Raw genomic sequence first — 24997 nt, forward strand, 5'->3', positions numbered from 1 at the left:
ACTCCAGCCCTTTCCTGTATAACACACTGTCCAATTTCCAGCCCTTTCCTGTATAACACACTGTCCAATTTCCAGCCCTTTCCTGTATAACACACTGTCCAATTTCCAGCCCTTTCCTGTATAACACACTGTCCAGATTCCAGCCCTTTCCTGTATAACACACTGTCCAGATTCCAGCCCTTTCCTGTATAACACACTGTCCAAACCCCAGCCCTTTCCTGTATAACACACTGTCCAGATTCCAGCCCTTTCCTGTATAACACACTGTCCAAACTCCAGCCCTTTCCTGTATAACACACTGTCCAGATTCCAGCCCTTTCCTGTATAACACACTGTTCAAACTCCAACCCTTTCCTGTATAACACACTGTTCAAACTCCAACCCTTTCCTGTATAACACACTGTCCAGATTCCAGCCCTTTCCTGTATAACACACTGTCCAGATTCCAGCCCTTTCCTGTATAACACACTGTCCAGATTCCAGCCCTTTCCTGTATAACACACTGTCCAGATTCCAGCCCTTTCCTGTATAACACACTGTCCAAACTCCAGCCCTTTCCTGTATAACACACTGTCCAATTTCCAGCCCTTTCCTGTATAACACACTGTCCAATTTCCAGCCCTTTCCTGTATAACACACTGTCCAAACTCCAGCCCTTTCCTGTATAACACACTGTCCAGATTCCAGCCCTTTCCTGTATAACACACTGTCCAGATTCCAGCCCTTTCCTGTATAACACACTGTTCAAACTCCAACCCTTTCCTGTATAACACACTGTTCAAACTCCAACCCTTTCCTGTATAACACACTGTCCAGATTCCAGCCCTTTCCTGTATAACACACTGTTCAAACTCCAACCCTTTCCTGTATAACACACTGTTCAAACTCCAACCCTTTCCTGTATAACACACTGTTCAAACTCCAACCCTTTCCTGTATAACACACTGTCCAAACTCCAACCCTTTCCTGTATAACACACTGTCCAGATTCCAGCCCTTTCCTGTATAACACACTGTTCAAACTCCAACCCTTTCCTGTATAACACACTGTCCAATTTCCAGCCCTTTCCTGTATAACACACTGTCCAGATTCCAGCCCTTTCCTGTATAACACACTGTCCAGATTCCAGCCCTTTCCTGTATAACACACTGTCCAGATTCCAGCCCTTTCCTGTATAACACACTGTTCAAACTCCAACCCTTTCCTGTATAACACACTGTTCAAACTCCAACCCTTTCCTGTATAACACACTGTCCAGAGTCCAGCCCTTTCCTGTATAACACACTGTTCAAACTCCAACCCTTTCCTGTATAACACACTGTCCAGATTCCAGCCCTTTCCTGTATAACACACTGTTCAAACTCCAACCCTTTCCTGTATAACACACTGTTCAAACTCCAACCCTTTCCTGTATAACACACTGTCCAGAGTCCAGCCCTTTCCTGTATAACACACTGTCCAGATTCCAGCCCTTTCCTGTATAACACACTGTCCAAACTCCAGCCCTTTCCTGTATAACACACTGTTCAAACTCCAGCCCTTTCCTGTATAACACACTGTCCAATTTCCAGCCCTTTCCTGTATAACACACTGTTCAAACTCCAACCCTTTCCTGTATAACACACTGTCCAGATTCCAGCCCTTTCCTGTATAACACACTGTCCAGATTCCAGCCCTTTCCTGTATAACACACTGTCCAGATTCCAGCCCTTTCCTGTATAACACACTGTTCAAACTCCAACCCTTTCCAGTATAACACACTGTTCAAACTCCAACCCTTTCCTGTATAACACACTGTTCAAACTCCAACCCTTTCCTGTATAACACACTGTCCAAACTCCAACCCTTTCCTGTATAACACACTGTCCAGAGTAAAGCCCTTTCCTGTATAACACACTGTCCAGAGTAAAGCCCTTTCCTGTATAACACACTGTCCAAACTCCAGCCGTTTCCTGTATAACACACTGTCCAAACTCCAGCCGTTTCCTGTATAACACACTGTCCAAACTCCAGCCGTTTCCTGTATAACACACTGTCCAGAGTCCAGCCCTTTCCTGTATAACACACTGTCCAAACTCCAGCCGTTTCCTGTATAACACACTGTCCAAACTCCAGCCGTTTCCTGTATAACACACTGTCCAAACTCCAGCCGTTTCCTGTATAACACACTGTCCAGAGTCCAGCCCTTTCCTGTATAACACACTGTCCAGAGTCCAGCCCTTTCCTGTATAACACACCGTCCAAACTCCAGCTCTTTCCTGCATAACACACTGTTCAAACTCCAACCCTTTCTAGTATAACACACTGTCCAAACTCCAGCCGTTTCCTGTATAACACACTGTCCAGAGTCCAGCCCTTTCCTGGATAACACACTGTCCAAACTCCAGCCGTTTCCTGTATAACACACTGTCCAGAGTCCAGCCCTTTCCTGTATAACACACTGTCCAAACTCCAGCCGTTTCCTGTATAACACACTGTCCAGAGTCCAGCCCTTTCCTGTATAACACACCGTCCAAACTCCAGCTCTTTCCTGCATAACACACTGTTCAAACTCCAACCCTTTCTAGTATAACACACTGTCCAAACTCCAGCCGTTTCCTGTATAACACACTGTCCAGAGTCCAGCCCTTTCCTGTATAACACACTGTCCAAACTCCAGCCGTTTCCTGTATAACACACTGTCCAGAGTCCAGCCCTTTCCTGTATAACACACTGTCCAAACTCCAGCCGTTTCCTGTATAACACACCGTCCAAACTCCAGCTCTTTCCTGCATAACACACTGTCCAAACTCCAGCCGTTTCCTGTATAACACACTGTCCAGAGTCCAGCCCTTTCCTGTATAACACACTGTCCAAACTCCAGCCGTTTCCTGTATAACACACTGTCCAGAGTCCAGCCCTTTCCTGTATAACACACTGTCCAAACTCCAGCCGTTTCCTGTATAACACACTGTCCAGAGTCCAGCCCTTTCCTGTATAACACACTGTCCAAACTCCAGCCGTTTCCTGTATAACACACTGTCCAGAGTCCAGCCCTTTCCTGTATAACACACTGTCCAAACTCCAGCCGTTTCCTGTATAACACACTGTCCAGAGTCCAGCCCTTTCCTGTATAACACACTGTCCAAACTCCAGCTCTTTCCTGTATAACACACTGTCCAAACTCCAACCCTTTCCTGGATAACAAACTGTTCAAACTCCAGCCTTTTCCTGTATAACACACTGTTCAAACTCCAACCCTTTCCTGCAAAACACACTGTCCAGACTCCAGCCCTTTCCTGTATAACACACTGTCCAGACTCCAGCCCTTTCCTGTATAACACACTGTCCAATTCTTGCATTCCTTTTGCATCTCTTACAACACAGCGCATTCCCCACATCTCTTCTGACAGCCATCGCACTGATAGGTCAAGTATAGAGACATTTAACCAGCATGAGATTGAATCTCAGCCGCTGCGGTCAATGTCACATGAGTAAAACAAGGCCTCACCTTCAAAGCCTCTGCTTGGTGTGACATAGAACCTGCTTTGAAAAAGCAGGGAAGCATATCAAGTGAGTGGGCACAGCAAAGCCCATGCTGTATCGTGACATGTTACTGCTTCATGTTTGTGCTATGATGCCATTTGTGGAACCTGGACTGCCACTAAGGGCGATTGAGCAGGCAGCAAATCTGAACCTCTCAGCCAGAGTGCAAACACTACTGCTGTATCTGGTGCTTCCAGTTAAGAGAGGACAAGACTGAGTAAGTGTTAGTCAATTACTCACTAACACCAAGGGGTGAAGTGGGGGCGGAATAAGCAACCAGCATGCTCCAGCCAAACTAAAGGAACAAGGTATAATTTATTACATACTTCCTTCAGATTAAACTGATCTTCTGGTTGTGGGTCTTGTGGGCCTTGCCACAATTCTCCCAAAGGACAGTAATATTAATGAAACTGAATGTAAAACAGAAGCACAGAACAACGTGGCACAGGCAGATAGATACTGACCTCACCATCGAGACTAAGGTCCATCTAGTGCAGACAAAGGATGAATGATTCCTCTCTCTGAAGTCTACAAGGGCCACATGTGCAAAATGAGTTTGGGCACATAAATTCCACACTAAACATACTCAGAGAAGCCACAGGAAAGTTGGTATGGGACATGAAACTGTCACAATGTTGCACAGAGTGTTTGATGGGACAGTGTAGAGGGAGCTTTACTCTATCTAAGCCACACTGCGTGCTGACACTGGGTGCCTGAAATTGATCATTCTGCACACATCTTTCACTTTGCTGAGCCAAACGAAAATAATGAGAATTTCAACTTCTTGGCTCCAAACGGACTTCTCACACCATGTCCCAACACTGTGACTAAATGGTTAAGGAACTCTGTCCACACTTTACCAAGCATGAGCACTAAAGTTCAACACTCTTCATATCAAGATTTGCAGGATGCGATATCCAGTGTTTATATGTGACAGCTGTCAGCCTGTGCTTGTTGCTGCAATTCAAGCTCAGGAACGTGATGCTGTTAGCTCCAGCAACTAAATAATAATTAACAGATAACCAACGATATATGTCACGACATCATCAGTTTATTACTTCGTGGACAGCACCACCCATTAGTCATTACTGGAATTATCACAGACCTCTGTTAAATAGTAAATGACGCAGACAAAAAAACAAGTGACAAAAAACAAAGATTCTTGCTTCTAATCATGGATGTTGGAGTGAATGGAAAGGGGGTTTGACCCACTGCGATTCTGTACAATGAAAGTGAATGGGAAGGAGTGGCAGGGAGGTCAAAGAGCGTGCAGGATAGGGACACGTTCAGAGCTGCACTGAGCTGAGTAACGTGGATAAAACAGTTCAGCGGTTGCAAAGTAGAGGGCAATGGAAAGGACAACAGGATAATCTGTTATCAGAGGGGTTTGCTTTCCATTGCTGAGTTGTGAGATGTGCTGGAAGATTTTTGAGAATCTTGGGAATCAATGTGCCAGAGTACAGATGGTGGGATGGTATATGGTGCATCTCCAAAAGAGCTCTTTCACAGCGATTTTAGTAACATGCATATTTAGGGATCATTTCAGATATGTTTTTGGGATAGTTTCTTAGAACAGCTCAAACATTTAAAGGATATTTCAAAATCCTACGGAATAGATACATTACAGCGAGGAAGAAAAATTCCAAGGGAAGGCCCACGATCTATCGTTAAATAAAAAAGTTAAAGATAGTATCAAACAAAAAGAAAAAGCATATAATTACACCAAGATGGGTGGCAGGTCAGAAGATTGGACACAATATAAAAAGCAGCGAAGAATGAAATATAAAAACAGATAGTAAGAGTTTCTATAGATATTTTAAAAAGAAAATAGTTAACAAAGTGAGCATTGGTCCGATAGAAAGTGAGCCTGGGGAATTAATAAAGGAAAATAAGGAGATGGAAGATGAATTGAACAGGTATTTTGCATCTGTCTTCACCATAGAGGATACAAGTAACATTCCAGAAATAGCTGTCAATCAGGAAATGGAAGGGAGGGAGGAACTCAAGAAAATTGCAATCACCAGGTGACAGTGACTGCCCTTGACATCAAGAAGCCCGAGCAAAACTGGAGTCAATGGGAATCAGGGGGAAAACTCTCCGCTGGTTGGAGTCATACCTAACGCAAAGGAAGGTGGTTGTGGTTGTTGGAGGTCAATCATCTGAGCTCCAGGACATCACTGCAGGAGTTCCTCAGGCTAGTGTCCTAGGAACAACCATCTTCAGCTGCTTCATCAATGACCTTCCTTCAATCATAAGGTAAGAAGTGGGGATGTTCGCTGATGATTACACAATGTTCAGCACCATTCATGACACCTCAGATACTGAAGCAGTCCGTGTAGAAATGCAGCAAGACCTGGACAATATCCTGGCTTCGGCTGATAAGTGGCAAGTAACATTCGCGCCACACAAGTGCCAGACAATGGCCATCTCCAACAAGAGAGAATCTAACCATGACATTCAATGGCATTATGATCGCTGAATCCCCCACTATCAACATCCTGGGGGTTATCACTGACCAGAAACTGAACTGGACCAGCCATGTAAATATCATGGCTACAAGAGCAGGTCAGGGGCTGGGAATCCTGAGGCGAGTAACTTACCTCTTGACTCCCCAAAGCCTCTCCACCATCTACAAGGCACAAATCAGGAGTGTGATGGAATACTCTCCAATTGCCTGGATGGGTGCAGCTCCAACAACACTCAAGAAGCTCGCCACCATCCAGGACAAAGCAGCCCGCTTGACTGACACCCCATTCACAAACAATCACTTGCTCCACCACCGACGCACAGTGGCAGCTCCGTGTACCATCTACAAGATGCACTGCAGCAACGTACCAAGGCTCCTAAGACAGCACCTTCCAAACCTGCGACCTCTACCACCTAGATGGACAAGGGCAGCAGATGCATGGCAACACCACCACAGCAAGTTCCCCTCCAAGCCACACACCATCCTGACTTGGAACTATATTGCTGTTCCTTCACTGTCGCTGGGTCAAAATCCTGCAACTCCCTTCCTAACAGCACTGTGGGTGTACCTACCCCACATGGACTGCAGCGGTTCAAGCTGGCAGCTCACCATCACCTTCTCAAGGGCAATGAGGGATGGGCAATAAATGCTGGCCGAGCCAGCGATGTCCATATCCCATGAATGAATTTTAAAAAAACAAGGAAGTGGTACTGAGCAAATTGTTGGAGCTGCAGGCTGACAATTCCCCGGGTCCTGATGGAATTCATCCTAGAGATTTAAAGAAGTTGCTACTGAGAAAGTTGATGAGTTGGTTTTAATTTTCCAAAATTCCCTCGATTGGAAAATAGCCAAAGTAACTCCTTTATTCAAAAAGGGAGGGAGACAGAAAGCAGGAAACTACAGACCAGTTGGCTTAACATCTGTCTTAGGGGAAATGTTAGAAGCTATTATTAAAGGTTTTATAGCAGGGCACTTAGAAAAATTGAAGGTAATCAGGCAGAGTCAACATGGTTTTGTGAAAGGGAAATCACGCTTAACCAATTTATTGCAGTTCTTTGAAGAAGTAACGTGCTGTGGATAAAGGGGAACTGGTGGGTGTACTGTACTTAGATTTCCATAAAACATTTGATAAGGTACACAAGGTTATTGCAGAAAATAAAAGCTCATGGTGCAGGGGGTAACATATTGGCATGGAAAGGCGTTTGGTTAGCTAACAGGAAAGAGAGAGTAGGCATACATGGGTCATTTTCAGGTTGGCAAAATGTAACGAGTGGTGTGCCACAGGGATCTGTGCTGGGCAACATTTTACAATTCATGTAAGTGACTTAGATGAAGGAACCGAAGGTATAGTTGCTAAGTTTGCTGATGACACAAAGAGAGGTAGGAAAGTAAGTTGGGAAGAGGACATAATCAGGGTACAAAGGGATACAGTTAGGATAAGAACTGCAGCAGCAAGCAGGGAACGGCAAAAAAAATGCTTTTGCTTAAAACCTGAGGGAGAAACTTTTTTTCAGTTTATTATTGTTCTTGCTTTCCTCACAGAAAATCACCACTCAGGGGAGCAGGGGCTATTCTCCCTGGTGTCCTGACCGATATTCTTCTCAAACCAACATCAGTAATAAACAGATTATCTGGCCAATACCTCGTTGCTGCTTGCAAGATCTTGCTTTGAGCAAATTAGCTGTTGTAATTCCTACAATGCAACAATGAATGCACTTCAAAAATACGACTAACGTAATGCTCTTTGGGATGTCTAATGTTTCAGGCTAATAGCCATTCATCAGTCAAGTTCTGATGAAAGGTCACAGACCTGAAACGTTAACTCTGCTCCTTTCTCCACAGATGCTGCCAGACTTGCTGAGTATTTCCAGCATTTTCTGTTTTTATTTCAGAATTCCAGCATCTGCAATATTTTGCTTTTCAACTTTGGGATATCTGTCTTTCTTTCTTGCCCGTGAGTTGTGAGCTTGGGTTTGCTCATTCTCCATTCCTGCCCACTCTGCCTGTAAGGAGAGTCCTGCCCGTTCTCCATGAGGTCACTCCTGCCCATTCACCGTTCCTGCCCATTTCCTGCGTGGTCACTCCTGCCCATTCCCCACGCGGTCACTCCTGCCCACTCTCCCCTTGAGGAGTGGGCTCAGGCCTGACCGTTCCCCCTAGAAGGTATATTTGCCTCCTCTCCAATCAAGAGTCAGGTGTTTTTGTTTTATTCGAATCCCAGGTGAAGGAGAGCAAGTTTCAAAATAGATGGAGAAAGAATGAGGAGCAATCGCTTTTAAAACCCAAGCTTGACATCACCTGCACTCTACTGCCTAATTTACCCTTCTTTTCTCTCCTTGGTGCTCTCCTGCACCCTCTCACTGCCCCTTCAGCTAGGCTCTCAGTAAACGAAGAGACTCACAGTCTGGAGAAATCAGCTTCTAATGACCAAGGCCCCGCCACTGAGTGCAGTTTCCATGGTCGCGTGGGAACTCACCATGGTTACCTCTCCGAGACTGAGCTGAGCACGTCCCAGGGTCTGCAGCGCTTCCCACCACTGTGGGTTCAGGCGGACAGCCGTCTCTGCCGCCTGCACTGCCTGGAAAATCTCGTTCAGAATCATCAGGACCTGCCAAGAGAGGACAAGACAAGGGTTATCGCAAAACATCCTCACCGTCACCCGCTCTACAACAGGAGAACTAACAGAGATAAGGAAATCCTGAACACTGGTCAGGTACAGGGAACCCTTCAGGGGGTGCGCTCAGGGTCACCTGGAGAAAACCAGGATTTCAAGGGTTAAGTTATGAACAGGTTTTGTAGACTCATTTTTATGCCCTCTTTACATGGCTGAGGGGTGATTTATAGAGCCTTTCACGGCTGTGTTCAAAATCACAAGGGGTCTAGACAGAGCCGATAAAGAGAAGCTGTTCCCGTTGGCGGAAGGATCCAGAACCAGAGGACAGTGATTTAAGGTGATTGGCAAAAGAAGCAATGCTGACATGAGGAAAAACCTTTTTATGCAGCAAGTGGTTAGGATCTGGAATTCACTGCCTGAGAGTGTAGTGGAGGCAGATTCAATTGTGGTTTCGAAAGGGAATTGAATAATTATCTGAAGGGAAAAAATTTGCAGGATTACAGGAAAGAGTTGGGTGGGGGACGGGGCAACGGGGGATGGGGGCGGTTTGGTGGTAGTGGAACTGGCTAAATTGTTTTTGCAGAGAGCAGGCACGACACGAAGGGCTGAATGGTCTCCTCCTATGCTGTAACAATTCTATGACTCTATGATGTCAAAAGTGGTTCAAAGAAAACTACAGTCACTGTTATAATGCAGGAAATCTCCATACAAGAAGATCCCACAAACATCTGTTTTAGTAATTCGACAGGAAAATGCCGAAAATACTCAGATCTGGCAGCATCTATGGCAATAGAGACACTTATCAGAACCAGAATGAAAAAGGTCACAGACATGAAACGTTAACTCTGTTTCTCTCTCCACAGATGCTGTCTGACCTTCGCTCTTATATATCTGTTTCAGTGATGTTGATTGAGGGATAAATATTGACAAAGACACAAGGCAGAACTCCCCTGCTCTTCTTCAAAATGATGCCAGGGGATCTTTTGCATCCACCTGAGTGGTCAGATGGGGCCTTGGTTTATCATTTCATTCATAGGACGGCTCCTCCAACAGTACAGCACTCCGTCAGTACTGTTCTGGCAGTCTTAGCCGAGATTAAGTCGCTGGAGTGGGACTTGAACGAAAAAATTTCCAACTCAGTGAGTGCTATCCACTGAGCCACAGTTGACACCAAGTTTCATTCAATATTGGATTGGATAGGAATAGCACTAGGTGAACTGGTCTTTCAGAGAGCCAGTCCTGATAAGATGGGCTGAATGGTCTCCTTCTGCACTATAACAATTCTGTGATTCTGATTATCACATTGCAGTTTGTGGGAGCTTGCTGTGCACAAATTGGCTGTTTCAGTTCTGCATCACAACAGTAGCTAGACCTCAAATTCTCCGTGCTCATCGGTCCCTTCGCCCCTCGCACCCCCCGGTCCCTTCGTTCCCCCCACCGCGTCCCGAGGTCCCTTCGCTCCCCCGCGCGCCCCTCGGGCCTGTCGTTCCCCCTCCCCACCCCTGTGCCCCTCAGCCCCTTCACCCACCCCCGCGCCCCTCGAACCCTTCATCTCCCTGCAGCCCTTGGTCCCTTCGCCCACCCCCGCGCCACTCAGTCCCTTCACCCCCCTCGGACCCTTCGGCACCCTCCCACTCCCCTTGGCGCCCACGCCCCTAGGACCCTACGGCCCCCACCCCAGGCCCTTCACCACTGCGCCCCCCCCCCCCACACCCCTCAGTCCCTTCGTCCGCACACCGCCACCCCCCCCATCCTTCGTTCCCCGCGCCCCAAGGTCCCTCCCCCCCCCACCCCATGCCCTTTGGCCCTGCCCCACCCCCACCATGGTCCCTTCAACCCTGCTCCCTTCAGTCCCTTCTCCCCCTGAATCCCTCAGTCCATTCTCTCCCTAATAGCCTCCATTTACACTCTCTGCCTTTGCTTTAATGTCCTTGAATGGCAACGTCTTGCACAAATCTATCACCTTCTGGGTGAAAAAGTTCACCGACTCATGTTTTCACTTCTAATTTATATCGTCTTTCCTTCATTGTTGCTGAGTCAATCTGCTGGAATTCCCTATTGTGGGCATACCATCATAATCAAGACTCCCGAAGCTCTTCCTTACCACCTCCTCTATTAATCTGGCACAACCCAGCTGTATACACTTCTGGGAATAAAAAAGTATGTCAGGTAACTCGGCCAGCTCTCCCCTCATTGCACCACATAGTCCAGCCAGTTTGTTACCACACCAGGAAACAATGCAGGGAGGAAAGCTGCAAGGAGAGGTGACAAGTAGGCAAAAAACAGACAAACACAGCACCAATGGCAGGGGAAGGAAATTAGTTCCATTTCCTCAATTCCTGCTGCCACCTGTTTTCCCATTTTGAACTAATTACTTGATGTAAAAAAGCAATCTCAAGCCAGGAATAGCATTGACATTAGCAATCACTGGCCATACCTCAACTGCTTTATGTCATGGAATGAGAGCAGTTCATTACAGTCGGGTCACATCCTTATTAACTAAGAGGCCTGTCTCTAATTTGGGTCCTGCAGAAAGCTTTCATGCCAGTGCCAACGGTAAACTCCCTATTCTGGCGATCTACTCACAGCCCACTGTGACAAATCAATAGGATCATTCTGGCTGCAGTTTGACACAATTTTTATTTAAAAATTGTGTCTTGCAGTTTCAATTAGTTTTATGAAGACACAGTCCAAGTGGAAGACACGCACTGCTGGGGAACACCCCGTCTGCTCCAAGCCATCTTCTCGAGGTGATGGCTGGAAGTGTTTGAACGTCAATTCAGAAGGAGCAGACCAATCAGCATGGGGGTTTTTGGGTGCGTGATATCACAAGCTGACTGGTGGTGGGGGTGTGTGAGGGGGTTGGGGGTGGTGGGGGGGGGGGGAATTCCACTACACTGTCATGTTTTCAAAAGTCATCTAACAAATTTCCACACAGGAGAGAACTAGGTAACCTCAAAGTTTGATTTTATTTATTTATTTAGAGATACAGCACTGAAACAGGCCCTTCGGCCCACCGAGTCTGTGCCGACCATCAACCACCCATTTATACTAATCCTACACTAATCCCACCACATCCCCATATTCCCCTACCACCTACCTATACTAGGGACAATTTATAATGGCCAATTTACCTATCAACCTGCAAGTCTTTGGCTGTGGGAGGAAACCGGAGCACCCGGAGGAAACCCACACAGACACAGGAAGAACATGAAAACTCCACACAGGCAGTACCCAGAATCGAACCCAGATCGCTTGAGCTGTGAGGCTGCAATGCTAACCACTGTGCCACCCTTAAAATTGCGAGGACTCTAGCGAATACTGAGGTTACAATACTGAAACTGGCCATTCAGCCCCACTCGTCCCAGTCAGTGTTTACCCTCCACACGAACAAATGGCCCTAAATCACATTTATCCCTCCTGTTCCCAATATCCCTTCAACCCATGTTCCTTCATCCATTTCTCCAATCTGATCTTGAATACTGACAGTTTCTGCCTCAACCATTGACCCTGGAAGTGAATTCCACAGCCTCGCAATCCTGTGTTGAGTTTTCTCCTGCTCTCTGTTCTAAATCTCATATTTAATGTTGGATCTACAGCTCCTTATTTTAGACCCCACAGCTATTGGAAACAGTCTGCTTCTATCTACCCTGTCCCATTCTTTCAGAATTTTAAAACAATTCTACTGTATCCATAATCAGCATTGTTCTAACAAAAAAGCCTCAGTTTTTCAAGTCTTTCTATTTGTATTTCCTCAGACCTGTCAGCATCCTAGTCAATCGGCATTATACCCTCTCTACAGCCTCCTGAATATCCTTCCAACAGCATACAGCCCAAAGCAGCACACAGTACTATACACCTGAGGTTTAAAGTTTTATATCAGCTCATCATTACCTATTGTGTCCGTCATGGCTCAGTTGGTAACACTCTTGCCTGAGTCAGGAGGTTGTGGGTTCCAGTCCCACTCCAGAAAGTTGAGCATAAAAAACTAGACTGACACTTCAGTGCAATCCTGAGGGAGTCATGCATTGTCAGAGCTGCAGTCTTTCAGATGGCATTAAACAGTGCTTTAAGGTGGATGTAGAAGATCCCATGGCACTTTTCAAAGAGCAGGGGAGTTCTCCCCAGTGTTCCGGTCAATATTCACCCCTCAGTCAACATCACAAGAACAGACTGTCTGCTCATTATCGCAATGCTGCTTGTGAGATCTTGTGGTGCTGCCACATTTCCTACATGACAACAATGACTACAATTCAAAAATACCCCATTGGTTGTAAAGCGCTTTGGAACAGCCTGAGGTTGTGAACAGCGCTATAGAAATGCAAGTCTATCTTGATTGGGAATACATAAAGAATTGGCTGAAGAGTCGAAACCAATTTATTTTAACATTTCCCTCTATTATAACACTGGCTACGCTGCTTTAAAAGTACATTGACTGTGAAGTGTTTCTGGAGGTCCTGAGGTGGTGAAACGCAGTGTATATATGGAAGCTCTTTCACTAGTTAGAGAGAATATAGAAACATAGAAAATAGGAGCAGGAGTAGGCCATTCGGCCCTTCGAGCCTGCTCCGCCATTCATTATGATCAAAGTTGATCATCCAACTCAGTAAACTGTTCCTGCTTACCCCCCATATCCTTTGATCCCTTTCACCCCAAGAGCTATATCTAACTCCTTCTTGAAAATATACAATGTTTGGGCCTCAACTGCTTTCTGTGGTAATGAATTCCACAGGCTCACCACTCACTGGATGAAGAAATTTCTCCTCATCTCAGTCCTGAAAGGTTTACCCTGGTATCCTTAGACTATGATCCCTGATTCTGGACTCCCCCACCATCAGGAACATCCTTCCTGCATTTACCCTGTCAAGTCCTGTTAGAATTTTATATTGGTAGGCTAGGATTGCAGGAAGGAGGGAAGTGTTGAGTAGTGCGGCCAGGTCACTGCTAATAGTCTCTATAACAATCCATAGGGAACCACAACTCAGCACTTTCCCATCCCACTTCTAAGATTAACAACTTGCCACACTGTCGGAGGGGCAGTACCGGGGGAGCACTTCACTGTCCGAGGGACAGTACTGAGGGAGTGCCACACTGTTGCAGGGGTAGTACTGTCGGAGGGGCAGTACTGAGAGAGTGCCACACTGTCAGAGGGGCAGTACTGAGGGAGTGCCGTGATATGTTGGAACGGCTGTACTAGAGGAGTGTCGCACTGTCTGAGGGATTGTACCGGGTGAGCAGTACTGAGGGAGTGCCACACTGTCGGATGGGCAGTACTGATGGAGTGCCACACTGTCGGAACGGTAGTACTGAGGGAGTGCCACACTGTCGGAGGGGCAGTACTGGGGGAGTGCCACACTGCTGAAGGGGCTGTACTGAGGGAGCACCATGATATGTCAGAGAGGCAGTATTGGAGGAGTGTCGCACTGTCAGAGGGGTGGTACTGGGGGAATGCTTCACTGTCAGAGACAGAATACTGAGGGAGCACCAGAGTCAGAAGAGCAGTACTGAGGCAGCGCCATGCTGTCGGAGGGGCAGTATTGAGGGAGTGCCACACTGTCAAAAGGGCAGTACTGAGGGAGTGCCACACTGTCGGAGGGGCAGTACTTGGGGAGTGCAACACTGTCGGAGGGGCAGTACTGGGGGAGTGCCACACTGTCGGAGGGGCAGTACTGGGGGAGTGCCACACTGTTGAAGGGGCTGTACTGAGGGAGCACCATATGTCAGAGAGGCAGTATTGGAGGAGTGCCGCACTGTCAGAGATGGAATACTAAGGGAGCACCAGAGTCAGAGCAGTACTGAGGCAGCGCCGTGCTGTCGGAGGGGCAGTATTGAGGGAGCATCACACTGTCGGAGGAGCAATATTGAGGGAGCACCGTGATGTTGGAGAGTCAGTGCAGGGAACAGCGGAGGGAGCGCCATGATGTCAGAGGAGCAGTAATGGGGGAGTGTGGTGGTATTTTGGAGGAGGCAATACTGGGGGAGTGCGGTACTGTCGGAGGGGCAGTAGTGGGGGAACACTTCACTGTCAGAGGAACAGTACTGAGGCAGCGCTCTACTGTGGGATGGGCAATACAGGGAGAGCGCCGCAATGTCAGAGGGCAGCACTGGGGGAGCGTCCCCCACCCTATTAGGAGGGGGAAACTTACTGAGGGACCACTGCTCTGCTAGAGGGGCAGCACTATGCTGTACTGTTGGAGGCTCAGTATGTTTTTATATTTGTTCACTGGACATGAGCGCCACTGGCAAGACCAACATTTATTGTCCATCTCCAACTGCCCTCGAGAAAGTGGTAGTGAGCTGTTTTCTTGAACCAGTGCAGTCTGTCTGGTGTAGGTACACCCACAATGCTGTTTGCGAGGGAGTTCCAGGATTTTGACCCAGTGACAGACGGTGATATATTTCCAAGTCAGGATGGTGTATGACTTAGAGGGGAACTTGCAGGTGTGGCGTTCCGATGTTCGTCTTGTCCTTGTAGGTGGTAGAGGTTGCGTGTTTGGAAGGTGCTGTTGAAGGAGGCTTGGTGAGTTGCTGCAGTGCATCTTACAGATGGTACACACTCCTGCCACTGAGCACCAGTGGTGGAAGAAGTGAATGTTTACGATGCCTTTGCGCCTCTTCATCACTTGGATTGAGTTTATCTCTACCAAAAGAACGCAGACAAGATCAGAGGCTCCCCACAGTTGTGAAGCATGTAGCAGAGCAATTGACACATTGCTCTGAAAGGGCCAATTATACCTCCCTACATGCATGACCTTGCTCATTATATAGGATGGTGGGACATCCCATCTCTTCCACTAAGGACTTGTATAATTGTGCTTGGTTGATGTCAGTCACAGCAATCAGAAATTGTTACACCACAGGAGGAGACCATTCAGCCCATCATACCCATGGCAGCTCTAATACAGCTCTCCACCGAGTCCCAGTCACCCACCCTTGACCCATATACTTTTCAACATTTTTCTTTTCCAAATATTTATTTCCTTTCCTTTTAAAAGCTTTGATGGATTCACCTGCCACCTCTGTTTATGAAGGAGCATTCCAGGTCTCTCCTAATCATTTCCTACACTGTTTTGGTGATGATTTTATTTTATTGTCCTATGTTCCAATGTACTCCTTATTTACTCAACAACCTGTGGAAATTGTTTATCTACATTTCAATCTTAAGCCTTTCAATTAGATTGCTGAGCGGTATCTTAGAAATGAAGACAAACATCATTAACTATTCAAATAAAGTAAATTAAATTCTGGAGGCTACTTTGTTTATAACAGCTTTATCATCAATGGTTGCATTTCCCAGAATATGGTTGTATCAAATCATTTCAGCACTGTGCTATTACAGTAATTCACTCATTTATGTTTAAAGCCTTAATCAGTACTAACTGTGCAAGTCAAACCCTTTTTTAAAAATTCATTTATAGCATGCGAGTGCTGCTGGCTAGGCCAGCATTTATTGCCCATCCCTAATTGCCCTTGAGAAGGTGGTGGTGAGCTGCCTTCTTAAACCTCTACAGTCCAATGTGGGGTAGGTACACCCACAGTGCTGTTAGGAAGGGAAGTCCAGAACCTTGACCCAGCAAGTGAAGGAACGGCGATATAGTTCCAAGTCAGGATGGTGTGTGACTTGGAGAGGAACTTGCAGGTGGTGGCGCTCCCATGTATCTGCTGCCCTCGTCCTTCCAGCTGGTAGAGGTTGCAGATTGGGAAGGTGCTGTTGAAGAAGCCTTGATAAGTTGCTGCAGTGCATCTTGTAGATAGTACACACTGCTGGCACTGTGCGTGGTGAAGGGAGTAAATGTTGAAGGTGGCGGATGGCGTGCTGATCAAGCGGGCTGTTTGGTCCTGGATGGTGTTGAGCTTCTTGAGTGTTGTTGGAGCTGCACCCGCCCAGGCAAGTGGAGAGTCATCACACTCCTGACTTGTGCCTTGTAGATGGCAGACAGACTTTAGGAGTCAGGTGAGTTACCACAGAATTCTCAGTCCCTGACCTGCTCTTGTAGTCACAGCATTTATATGGCGGGTGCAGTTGAGTTTATGGTCAATGGTAGCCCCCAGAATGTTGATGGTGCTGATTCACCAGTGGTTATGCCGCTGAACCTCAAGAGGAGATAGTTATGGCACTTCAATGCAGGAGTAAGCCATTCAGCCCATCAAGTCTGCCCCGCCATTCAATATGATCATGGCTGATCATCCACTTCAATGCTTTTTCCCACACTAGCCTCAAATCCCCTTATGTCATTTGTGTTTAGAAATCTGTCAATCTCTGCTTTAAACATACTCAATGACTGAGCTTCCACAGCCCTCTGGGGTAGAGAATTCCAAAGATTGACAACCCTCTGAGTAAAGAAATTTCTCCTCATCTCTGTCTTAAGTAGCTTCCCCCTTATTTTGAAATTGTGCCCCCGGTGCTAGACTTTCCAACCAGGGGAAACATCTTCGCTGCATCTACCCTGTCTATCCCTTTAAGTAGTTTGTAGGTTTCAATGAGATCACCTCTCATTCTTTGAAACTCTAGCGAATACAGGCCCAGTTTCCCCAATCTCTCTTCATAAGACATTCCTGCCATCCCGGGAACAAGTCTGGTGAATCTTCATTGCACTCCCTCTATGGCAATAATATCCTTCCGAAAGCAAGGGGACAAAAAGTGCACACAGTATTCCAAGTGCAGTCTAACCAAGGTTCTATACAATTGAAGCAAGACTTCACTACTCCTGTACTCAAGTCCTCTTGCGATAAAGGCTAACATACCATTAGCCTTCCTAATTGCTTGCTGCACCTGCATGTTAGCTTTCAGTGACTTATTGACAAGGACACCCAGGTCCCTTTGTACATTTACACTTTCTAATCTCTTACCATTTAAGAAATACTCTGCACATCTATTCCTCCTACGGAAATGGATAACCTTAAAGCCTGGCTACTCGACCCGAACCTGACCAAACCCGACTACGTGTCGGGTTCAGGTCGATATTCGGTGTCCAGCATTCAGGCTCGTGTCAGGCCGGGTTCGGCTTGGATGTGGTCGGGTTTTGTTTTGTATTGTTTTCTTTTTAATATACATTTTGACACGATTTTTTTTCTGTACTAATAACACATTTGAAATTTTCGGGTCAGACATGAAAAAAATTGAAGGACTCAGGCCCGGGTCAGGTTGGCTGTGGTCGGGTCAGGCCCGGGTCGTGTTTTAATTTTATACACGAGCCAGGCTTTCGATAACCTCAAATAAAAACAAGAAATGCTGGAAATACTCAGCAGGTCTGGCAGCATCTGTGGAGAGAGAAGCAGAGTTAACGTTTCAGGTCAGTGACCCATCAGAACTGGCAAAGGTTAAAACTGTAATACGTTTTAAGCAAATAAAGCGGGGGTGGGGCAAGAGATAACAAAAGTAAAGGTGTTGAGAGGACAAGGCCACAGAGAATAACTAACTGGAACAAAGGCTAAGGGAATGTTAATGGTGCGTTGAAAGACAAAGCGCTCGTACAGAGAGGGTGTTAATGGACAGAAAAATGAACAGCCCTGGCCCAAAGCACAAACATGAAAAAAACAGCAGGCAGGCACTTGGTAAAAAAAATATTAAAAAAATAATTGAAAATAAAAATGGGGGGCCCCATCATGCTCAGAAATTATTGAACTCAATGTTCAGTCCGGCAGGCTGTAGTGTGCCTAATCGGTAAATGAGATGCTGTTCCTCGAGCTTGCGTTGATGTTCACTGGAACACTGCAGCAATCCCAGGACAGAAATGTGAGCACGAGAGCTGGGCCGGGGGGTGGGGGGGTGGGTGTTGTTGAAATGGCAAGCAACCAGAAGCTCGGGGTCATGCTTTCAGACTGAGCAGAGGTGTTCCACAAAGCGGTCAACCAATCTGCGTTTGGTCTCCCCAGTGTAGAGGAGCCCCACGTTGTGAGCAGCGAATATCTCACATTTAGATAACCTCACATTTTTCCACATTATATTCCATCTGCCACACTCTTGCCCACTCACGAAGTCTGTCCAAATCCCCTTGAAGCCACTTTGCATCTTCCTCACAACACACATTCCCACCTAGTTTTGTGTCATCCGTGAACTTGGAAATATTACATTTGGTCCCCACATCCAAATCATTGATATATATTGTGAACTGCTGGGGCCCAAGCACTGATCCCTGCAGTACCCCATTAGTCACAGCCTGCCAACGAGAGAATTACCCTTTTATTCCTACTCTTCCTATTAACCAATCCTTAATCCATGCAATGTGTGGCGCGAATGTTACTTGCCACTTATCAGCCCAAGCTTGAATGTTATCCCAGTCTTGCTGCATGCGATCATGGACTGCTTCAGTATCTGAGGAGTTGTAAAATTAACTGAATCCTGTGTAATCATCAGCGAACATCCCCATTGCTGTAGTTTAGAAAAACAGAAAGCTGACAGCATTGGTTAGATTCATCTAACCACATTACCCAAGAGAATTTATCAGTTGTACAGCTTTCTGTAACACTGTCCATCAAACACTCCCAGAACAGGTACAGCACAGGGTTAAATACAGAGTAAAGCTCCCTCTGCACTGTCCCCAAATACTCCCAGGACAGGTACAGAATGGGTTAGATACTGAGTAAAGCTCCCTCCACACAGTCCCATCAAACACTCCCAGGACAGGTACAGCACAGGATTGGCTGGGCAATTTGGAGCACTTCCTGCCTGCAATCAGGAGGAGCAGCTGTACCTGTGCTGCTGCAACTGCAGAGTGGAGAGAGGAGACAGCAGAGTGGAGTGAAACCATCAAGAAAGGTTGCAATTGTTTTGGAGAGGTGGGTGGCAGAGCACCTGAAAGACTAAGTCTGGACTGTTTGGGGGAGGGAGAAAAGGCCGGAAGACTCTGGTGGGGCTACCAAATCTGGTCGGGGGCCCCTGTATTTGTATTGGTGCTGATTTCCATCCTGCACACAGGGAGCTCCCTCCCCACCCCAACTGCTTGCTCAGGACAGCTGGAGTTGCCTGGGTGAAGACTCTTAGTGAAAAATCGGCTCTAGCTGTCCCGGGCGAAGAAGCCTCCCCCCAACTGGAAGACAACAAATAGTTTTGGACTAATTGTTAGAGGTGCTCCAACTGGCTGTTGGAACAAACATCCTTTTCAGCCTTCCTCTCCCTTCCTCCACTCAGTCAGTTATCCTCCCCTTTTCCTTTACCTTCCTACCCCGATCCTCCTCTAGTCCCACACCACTTTGTTTAATTTTTTTTTGTTTCAACTGTGTAAATTTGCTTTGTTTCTTCAGGGTGGGCGTGGCTTAGACCACATGGCAAGCCCTCCTTCGCCGGTGGTGGGGCCCTCCCGTACATATGCTGCTGCAGATGCACCTGTTGTCCCGTCACCGTTTGCACTAATAACATCTAAGCATGGGGTCAAGAGCTACATCTACCCAAACGTGACGATAGAGGCATGCCTGAAAGCAATGGCCGAGGTTGTCGGCCCTTCGGCCATTGTTGCTGCCTTTAAAATGTACGGAAAGGCTGTGTTATTCCTGAAGACTGAGCGGCATGTGTCCCTGGCCCTGAACAAGGGGCTCACCGTGGGCGGGACCTTTCTGCCAGTGGACCCCCTGTAGGCCATTGCGCAACGAATCATTTTGTCAAATGTCCCGCCCTTTATTCCTGGTGAGCTCCTACTTCCCCACCTGCACCACCTGGGGGAGGTAAAGATGGGGCTCACCCCAGTCCCGCTCGGTCTTCGGGAGAACAGCCTCTGGCACGTGTACTCCTTCCGCCGCCAGCTATTCATGCAGCTGGCGCGGGAGGAGGTCAGAGAGGGCCATTTCAATGTAGAGTTCCAGGAGACGGCCTACCGCGTCTTCCGGACCTTAGACGGGGCACGGTGCCATGTCTGCAAGGGGGTAGGGCATGTTTGTAAGAACCGCCCCAACCTCCCGGCCGCCAACTCCACCTCGGCAGCCCAGGGCGGCGCCCCTGCACCTCCTCCTACCTCACCTACACCAGAGTCGGTGCCGGAGACTGTGGTTTTCACGGCCTCCAGCAGGGAGGGGGGAGCCCATCCAAGTGGAAGGAAGGCGCGGAGGAAAAATAAACGTCAAGAGACATGTCCCCTGGCACAACCCGAGCCTGAACTCAGCCCAAGACCCGCTCCCAGGGAATCCACCTGCCCCAGGGCTGGGATCAGGCCCAGGGTGACCAGGCAAAAGGTGGGTGCGGAGGCAGAGGCCCCTGATGACATGGAGGTCTCTGAGCCTCCGCACCCCTCCCGAAATAAGAGGAGACGTCCCTCCTCTGATGAAAGCCCTGAACCACAGGGTACATCTCCTGATGTGGGTCCTCAGGCTCCCCCTGCCACCAGCACGATCAGGGCCTCGAACCCTGGGCGTGAACCCTCCACCCCTCGGAATGGAGGTGGGGGAGATCCCCCTGTGATCTTGTCAACTCCGGAGGTGGGCGACCCGCCCTTGGTAGGGGAGTCTGTGGACCCCACAGGAGAAATCATTCCTTTGGCCAATGGGTCAGGTGTCCTGGGTGAGGGCGAGACCTGTGAGGGGCCACCCTCTCAACAGCCTGACGCCCCTGCCCAGGATGAACCCGACCCAAAGGCCAATCTGTGTAATTCCCCGCCTGCTGGTCAGGTGGGCGCTGACAGGACGGGAGATGGCCTCCTCTCTTCACCTCCGATCCCGACTCCGGCTGGATTTGCGGAGTTGGACACTTACATCTCCCCTGGACCACTCATTGGCCTGGGGACGGAGATGGAAGGGGGTCCTGAACCGCTGGCGCCCACAGGCTCCAGTTCCATTCTAGAACCCAGAGAGGACTCCTCCACCATCGATCCTGTGGGGGGGGGGGGGGGGAGAATCGTGACAGAGGTGGGACCAGCTGGCGTGGCTGGGACATACACCCCACAGCGTGTGGTGGGTGTGTCGGCCGCTGGCGGTGACGACCAGGAGGGGGATGGGGTGTGGGGCACGGAGGAAGACCTTGATTCCATCGCCAGTGAGGTGGTGGAGTCCCTCGTGCCTCCCACCCCCACGGCGGAACTCCGGGATTTCCACACGGCATGCAGGGGTTGCCGCAATAAAGTTCAGCTGGCCCTCGGCCATTGGTCGAGTCTGGTGCTGATCATCCAGTCCGTCCGTGCCGCCCTCAAGAAAGCGGCCAAGGGCGCGGGCGTGAAACTGGTTGAGAGGCACAGATTTAATGCGTTCCTCAATGGGTTGCCGGGGGAGCTCCCTCCTCACAGTGAGGTGTTGGTGACGGTTTTTAAGTACCTTTGACATGAAGATTAGCATAGCCAGCTTCAACCTCAACGGCACCAGGGGGTCTCACCGCAGATTTCACAATCTCTCAGTCCTCAGGGAAGGGTTTTTCTGCAGGAAACCCACACCGTTCCGGGAGACAAATCCACCTGGCTCCTGGAGTGGTAGGGTGCGAAATACATGAGTCACCTCACCCCTATTTCTAGTGGGGTGGCTATCTTGTTGGCCCCGACTTCTCAGTCGGAGATCTTGGGGGCCAAGCAGCGAGTGCCGGGCCACTTGCTCCACCTCGCCGTTCGCCTGGGTAGCGTGCCGCTCCACTTTGTGAACGTATATGTGCCCAGGCCCGGCGTGTTGCAAGCATGCTTCTTTGAAGAAGTGTCCGCTCTCGAGCTCCATCGATAGCGGCGAGTGCATCATCCTCGGTGGGGATTTTAACTGCACCCTCGAGGTGGGGATCGCTCCGGTCCCCAGTGCCGCCAAGCGTCGGTGGAGATGTTGAGGGGACTGATCAGCTCCCTCAACTTGGTGGACATCTGGCGGAATCTCCATCCCGACTCCAGTGCCTTCACGTGGAGGTCTCGAGGGGGGGGAGGGGGGGGTCCGGAATCGACTGCCTCTACTTTTCACAGGCATACGTCTCCCGCATCTCAGCGGCCTCCATGCGGCTGGTGCCGTGCTCGGACCACCACCTGGTGTGGGCGGAGTTCACTCCGCTCCGCATGCGGGTGGGGTCTACATACTGGCACTTTAATAACCGGCTGCTGGAGGATGAGCGATTCCAGGACTCGTTCCGTTGATTCTGGGTCGACTGGAGAAGGAAGCAGGAGGCTTCCCCTCCTTGAAGCTATGGTGGGATGTGGGCAAGACTCACATCCATGTCTTCTATCAGGAGTACGCGAAGGGGTCGACCAAGAGGCGGGAAGCCGAGATCGGGCGCCTTGAGAGGGAGGTGCTCGACTTGGAGTCCCGCTTCGGTCATGGCGTCGTGGACCCGGCCCTGTGGCAGGCGTACAAAGAGAAGAAGGGCGCGCTGAGGGACAAATCCCCGGGGCTAGACGGGCTGACCGTGGAGTTCCTCAGGGCGTTCTGGGACGTCCTGGGGGACAATTACGCGCGGGTCCTGGGGGAAAGCCTGGCGACCAGGCGTTATGCCCCTCTCGTGGTGCAGGGCTGCCGAAGAGGGGCAATAAAAACTGGCGTCCGGTCTCCCTCCTCAGCACGAATTATAAGATCTTTGCTCGGGCTATGTCTACCCGCTTGGGCTCCCTGCTGGCCCATATGATCCACCCCGACCAGTCCTACACGGTCCCGGGCCAGTCCATCCAGGACAACATCCACCTTGTCCAGGACCATCTTTCCCAGAGGACTGGTCAGTCGGTCGTCTTTCTCTCCCTCGATCAGGAGAAGGCGTTTGACAGGGTGGATCACGATTACCTTTTCGGGACTCTGCACACTTTCGGATTTGAGCCGCATTTTGTGGCCCGGATCCGACTTTTATACGTCACCGCAGAGCGTCAGATCAAAGTTAACGGATCCTTGACGCCGCCCCTTCGCTTTGGGAGAGGAGTGCGTCATGGATGCCCCATGTCCGGCCAATTGTACACTATCTGCGTGGAGCCCTTCCTGTGCCTGCTTCGCAGGAGGTTGACAGGATTGGCTCTGCACGAGCCGGCCATGCGGGTCGTCCTCTCGGCTTACGCCGACGACGTGCTCCTCGCGGTCACAGATCCCGTTGATTTGCGGAGGATGTGCGACTGCCAGCAGACCTTTTCTGCCGCATCCTCCGCAAAGATCAATTGGGAGAAATGTTCCAGTCTCCTGTTGGGTCAGTGGCAGGTGGACTCCCTGCCGGAGGAGTTGACACCTTTTGCGTGGAGCACCACGCACCTCCTCTATCTGGGAGTCTACCTTAGCCCCGCTGGAGGAAGCCTGGCTAGCAAACTGGCAGGAGTTGGAGACGAAAGTCACCACTCGGCTGGGGCGCTGGAAAGAACTGCTCCGAGTGCTTTCCTACAAAGGCCGAGCGTTGGTCATAAACCAACCGGTGGCCTCGATGCTGTGGTACCAGTTGGTCACTATGGCCCCGCCCCCTGCATTTGCCACCAAGATCCAGAAGAAGCTGGTCTATTTCTTTTGGGGCAAGAGGAAACACTGGGTCTCTGCCGTGGTCCGAGTTGCCCAATTGAGGAGGGAGGCCAGTCGCTGGTGTGCTTCCGCGCCCAGGCTGCGACTCTCCGCCTTCGGACCCTGTGGAGATACCTGTACGTCGAGCGTCCTCCCAGATGGTGTGCGCTGGTGACGTATTTTTTCTGCCAGCGTCACTGCCTTCAAGATGACACGCAGCTCCCGGCGGAGTCCGTTCGCCGTGCCGCTGAGGGTGTTGCCTGTCTTTTTAGAATTAGAATTAGAATTAGAATATTACAGCGCAGTACAGGCCCTTCGGCCCTTGATGTTGCGCCGATCATCTGACCTACACTATTCCATTTACATCCATATGTCTATCCAATGACCACTTAAATGCCCTTAAAGTTGGCGAGTCTACTACTGTTGCAGGCAGGGCGTTCCACGCCCCTACTACTCTCTGCGTAAAGAAACTACCTCTGACATCTGTCCTATATCTTTCACCCCTCAACTTAAAGCTATGTCCCCTCGTGTTTGCCATCCTCATCCGAGGAAAAAGACTCTCACTATCCACCCTATCTAACCCTCTGATTATCTTGTATGTCTCTATTAAGTCACCTCTCCTCCTCCTTCTCTCTAACGAAAACAACCCCAAGTCCCTCAGCCTTTCCTCGTAAGACCTTCCTTCCATACCAGGCAACATCCTAGTAAATCTCCTCTGCACCCTTTCCAAAGCTTCGACATCCTTCCTATAATGCGGTGACCAGAACTGCACGCAATACTCCAGGTGCGGCCTCACCAGAGTTTTGTACAGCTGCATCATGACCCCGTGGCTCTGAAACTCGATCCCCCTACTAATAAAGGCTAACACACCATATGCCTTCTTAACAGCCCTATTAACCTGGGTAGCAACTTTCAGGGATTTATGTACCTGGATACCAAGATCTCTCTGCTCATCTACACTACCAAGAATCTTCCCATTAGCCCAGTACTCTGCATTGCTGTTACTCCTTCCAAAGTGAATCACCTCACACTTCTCCGCA

At 49.0% G+C, this 24997-nt stretch overlaps 1 protein-coding gene across 2 annotated transcripts in view; it reads right to left on the minus strand.

The window, feature by feature from the left end:
- Nucleotides 1-8403: 8403 nt before the first annotated feature.
- The window catches only part of LOC137363782 (tetratricopeptide repeat protein 33-like), a 73028-nt gene continuing 56434 nt past the window's right edge, over nucleotides 8404-24997 (minus strand). For both annotated transcript variants that reach the window (XM_068027340.1, XM_068027339.1), the window contains exon 4: nucleotides 8404-8600. In XM_068027340.1, coding sequence (XP_067883441.1) covers nucleotides 8406-8600 — 195 coding nt within the window. In that variant the 3' untranslated portion in view covers nucleotides 8404-8405. The remainder of the gene's footprint in view (nucleotides 8601-24997) is intronic.

This window comes from Heterodontus francisci, unplaced genomic scaffold, assembly GCF_036365525.1.
Source record: "Heterodontus francisci isolate sHetFra1 unplaced genomic scaffold, sHetFra1.hap1 HAP1_SCAFFOLD_980, whole genome shotgun sequence".
NCBI classification, from domain to species: Eukaryota; Metazoa; Chordata; class Chondrichthyes; order Heterodontiformes; family Heterodontidae; genus Heterodontus; species Heterodontus francisci.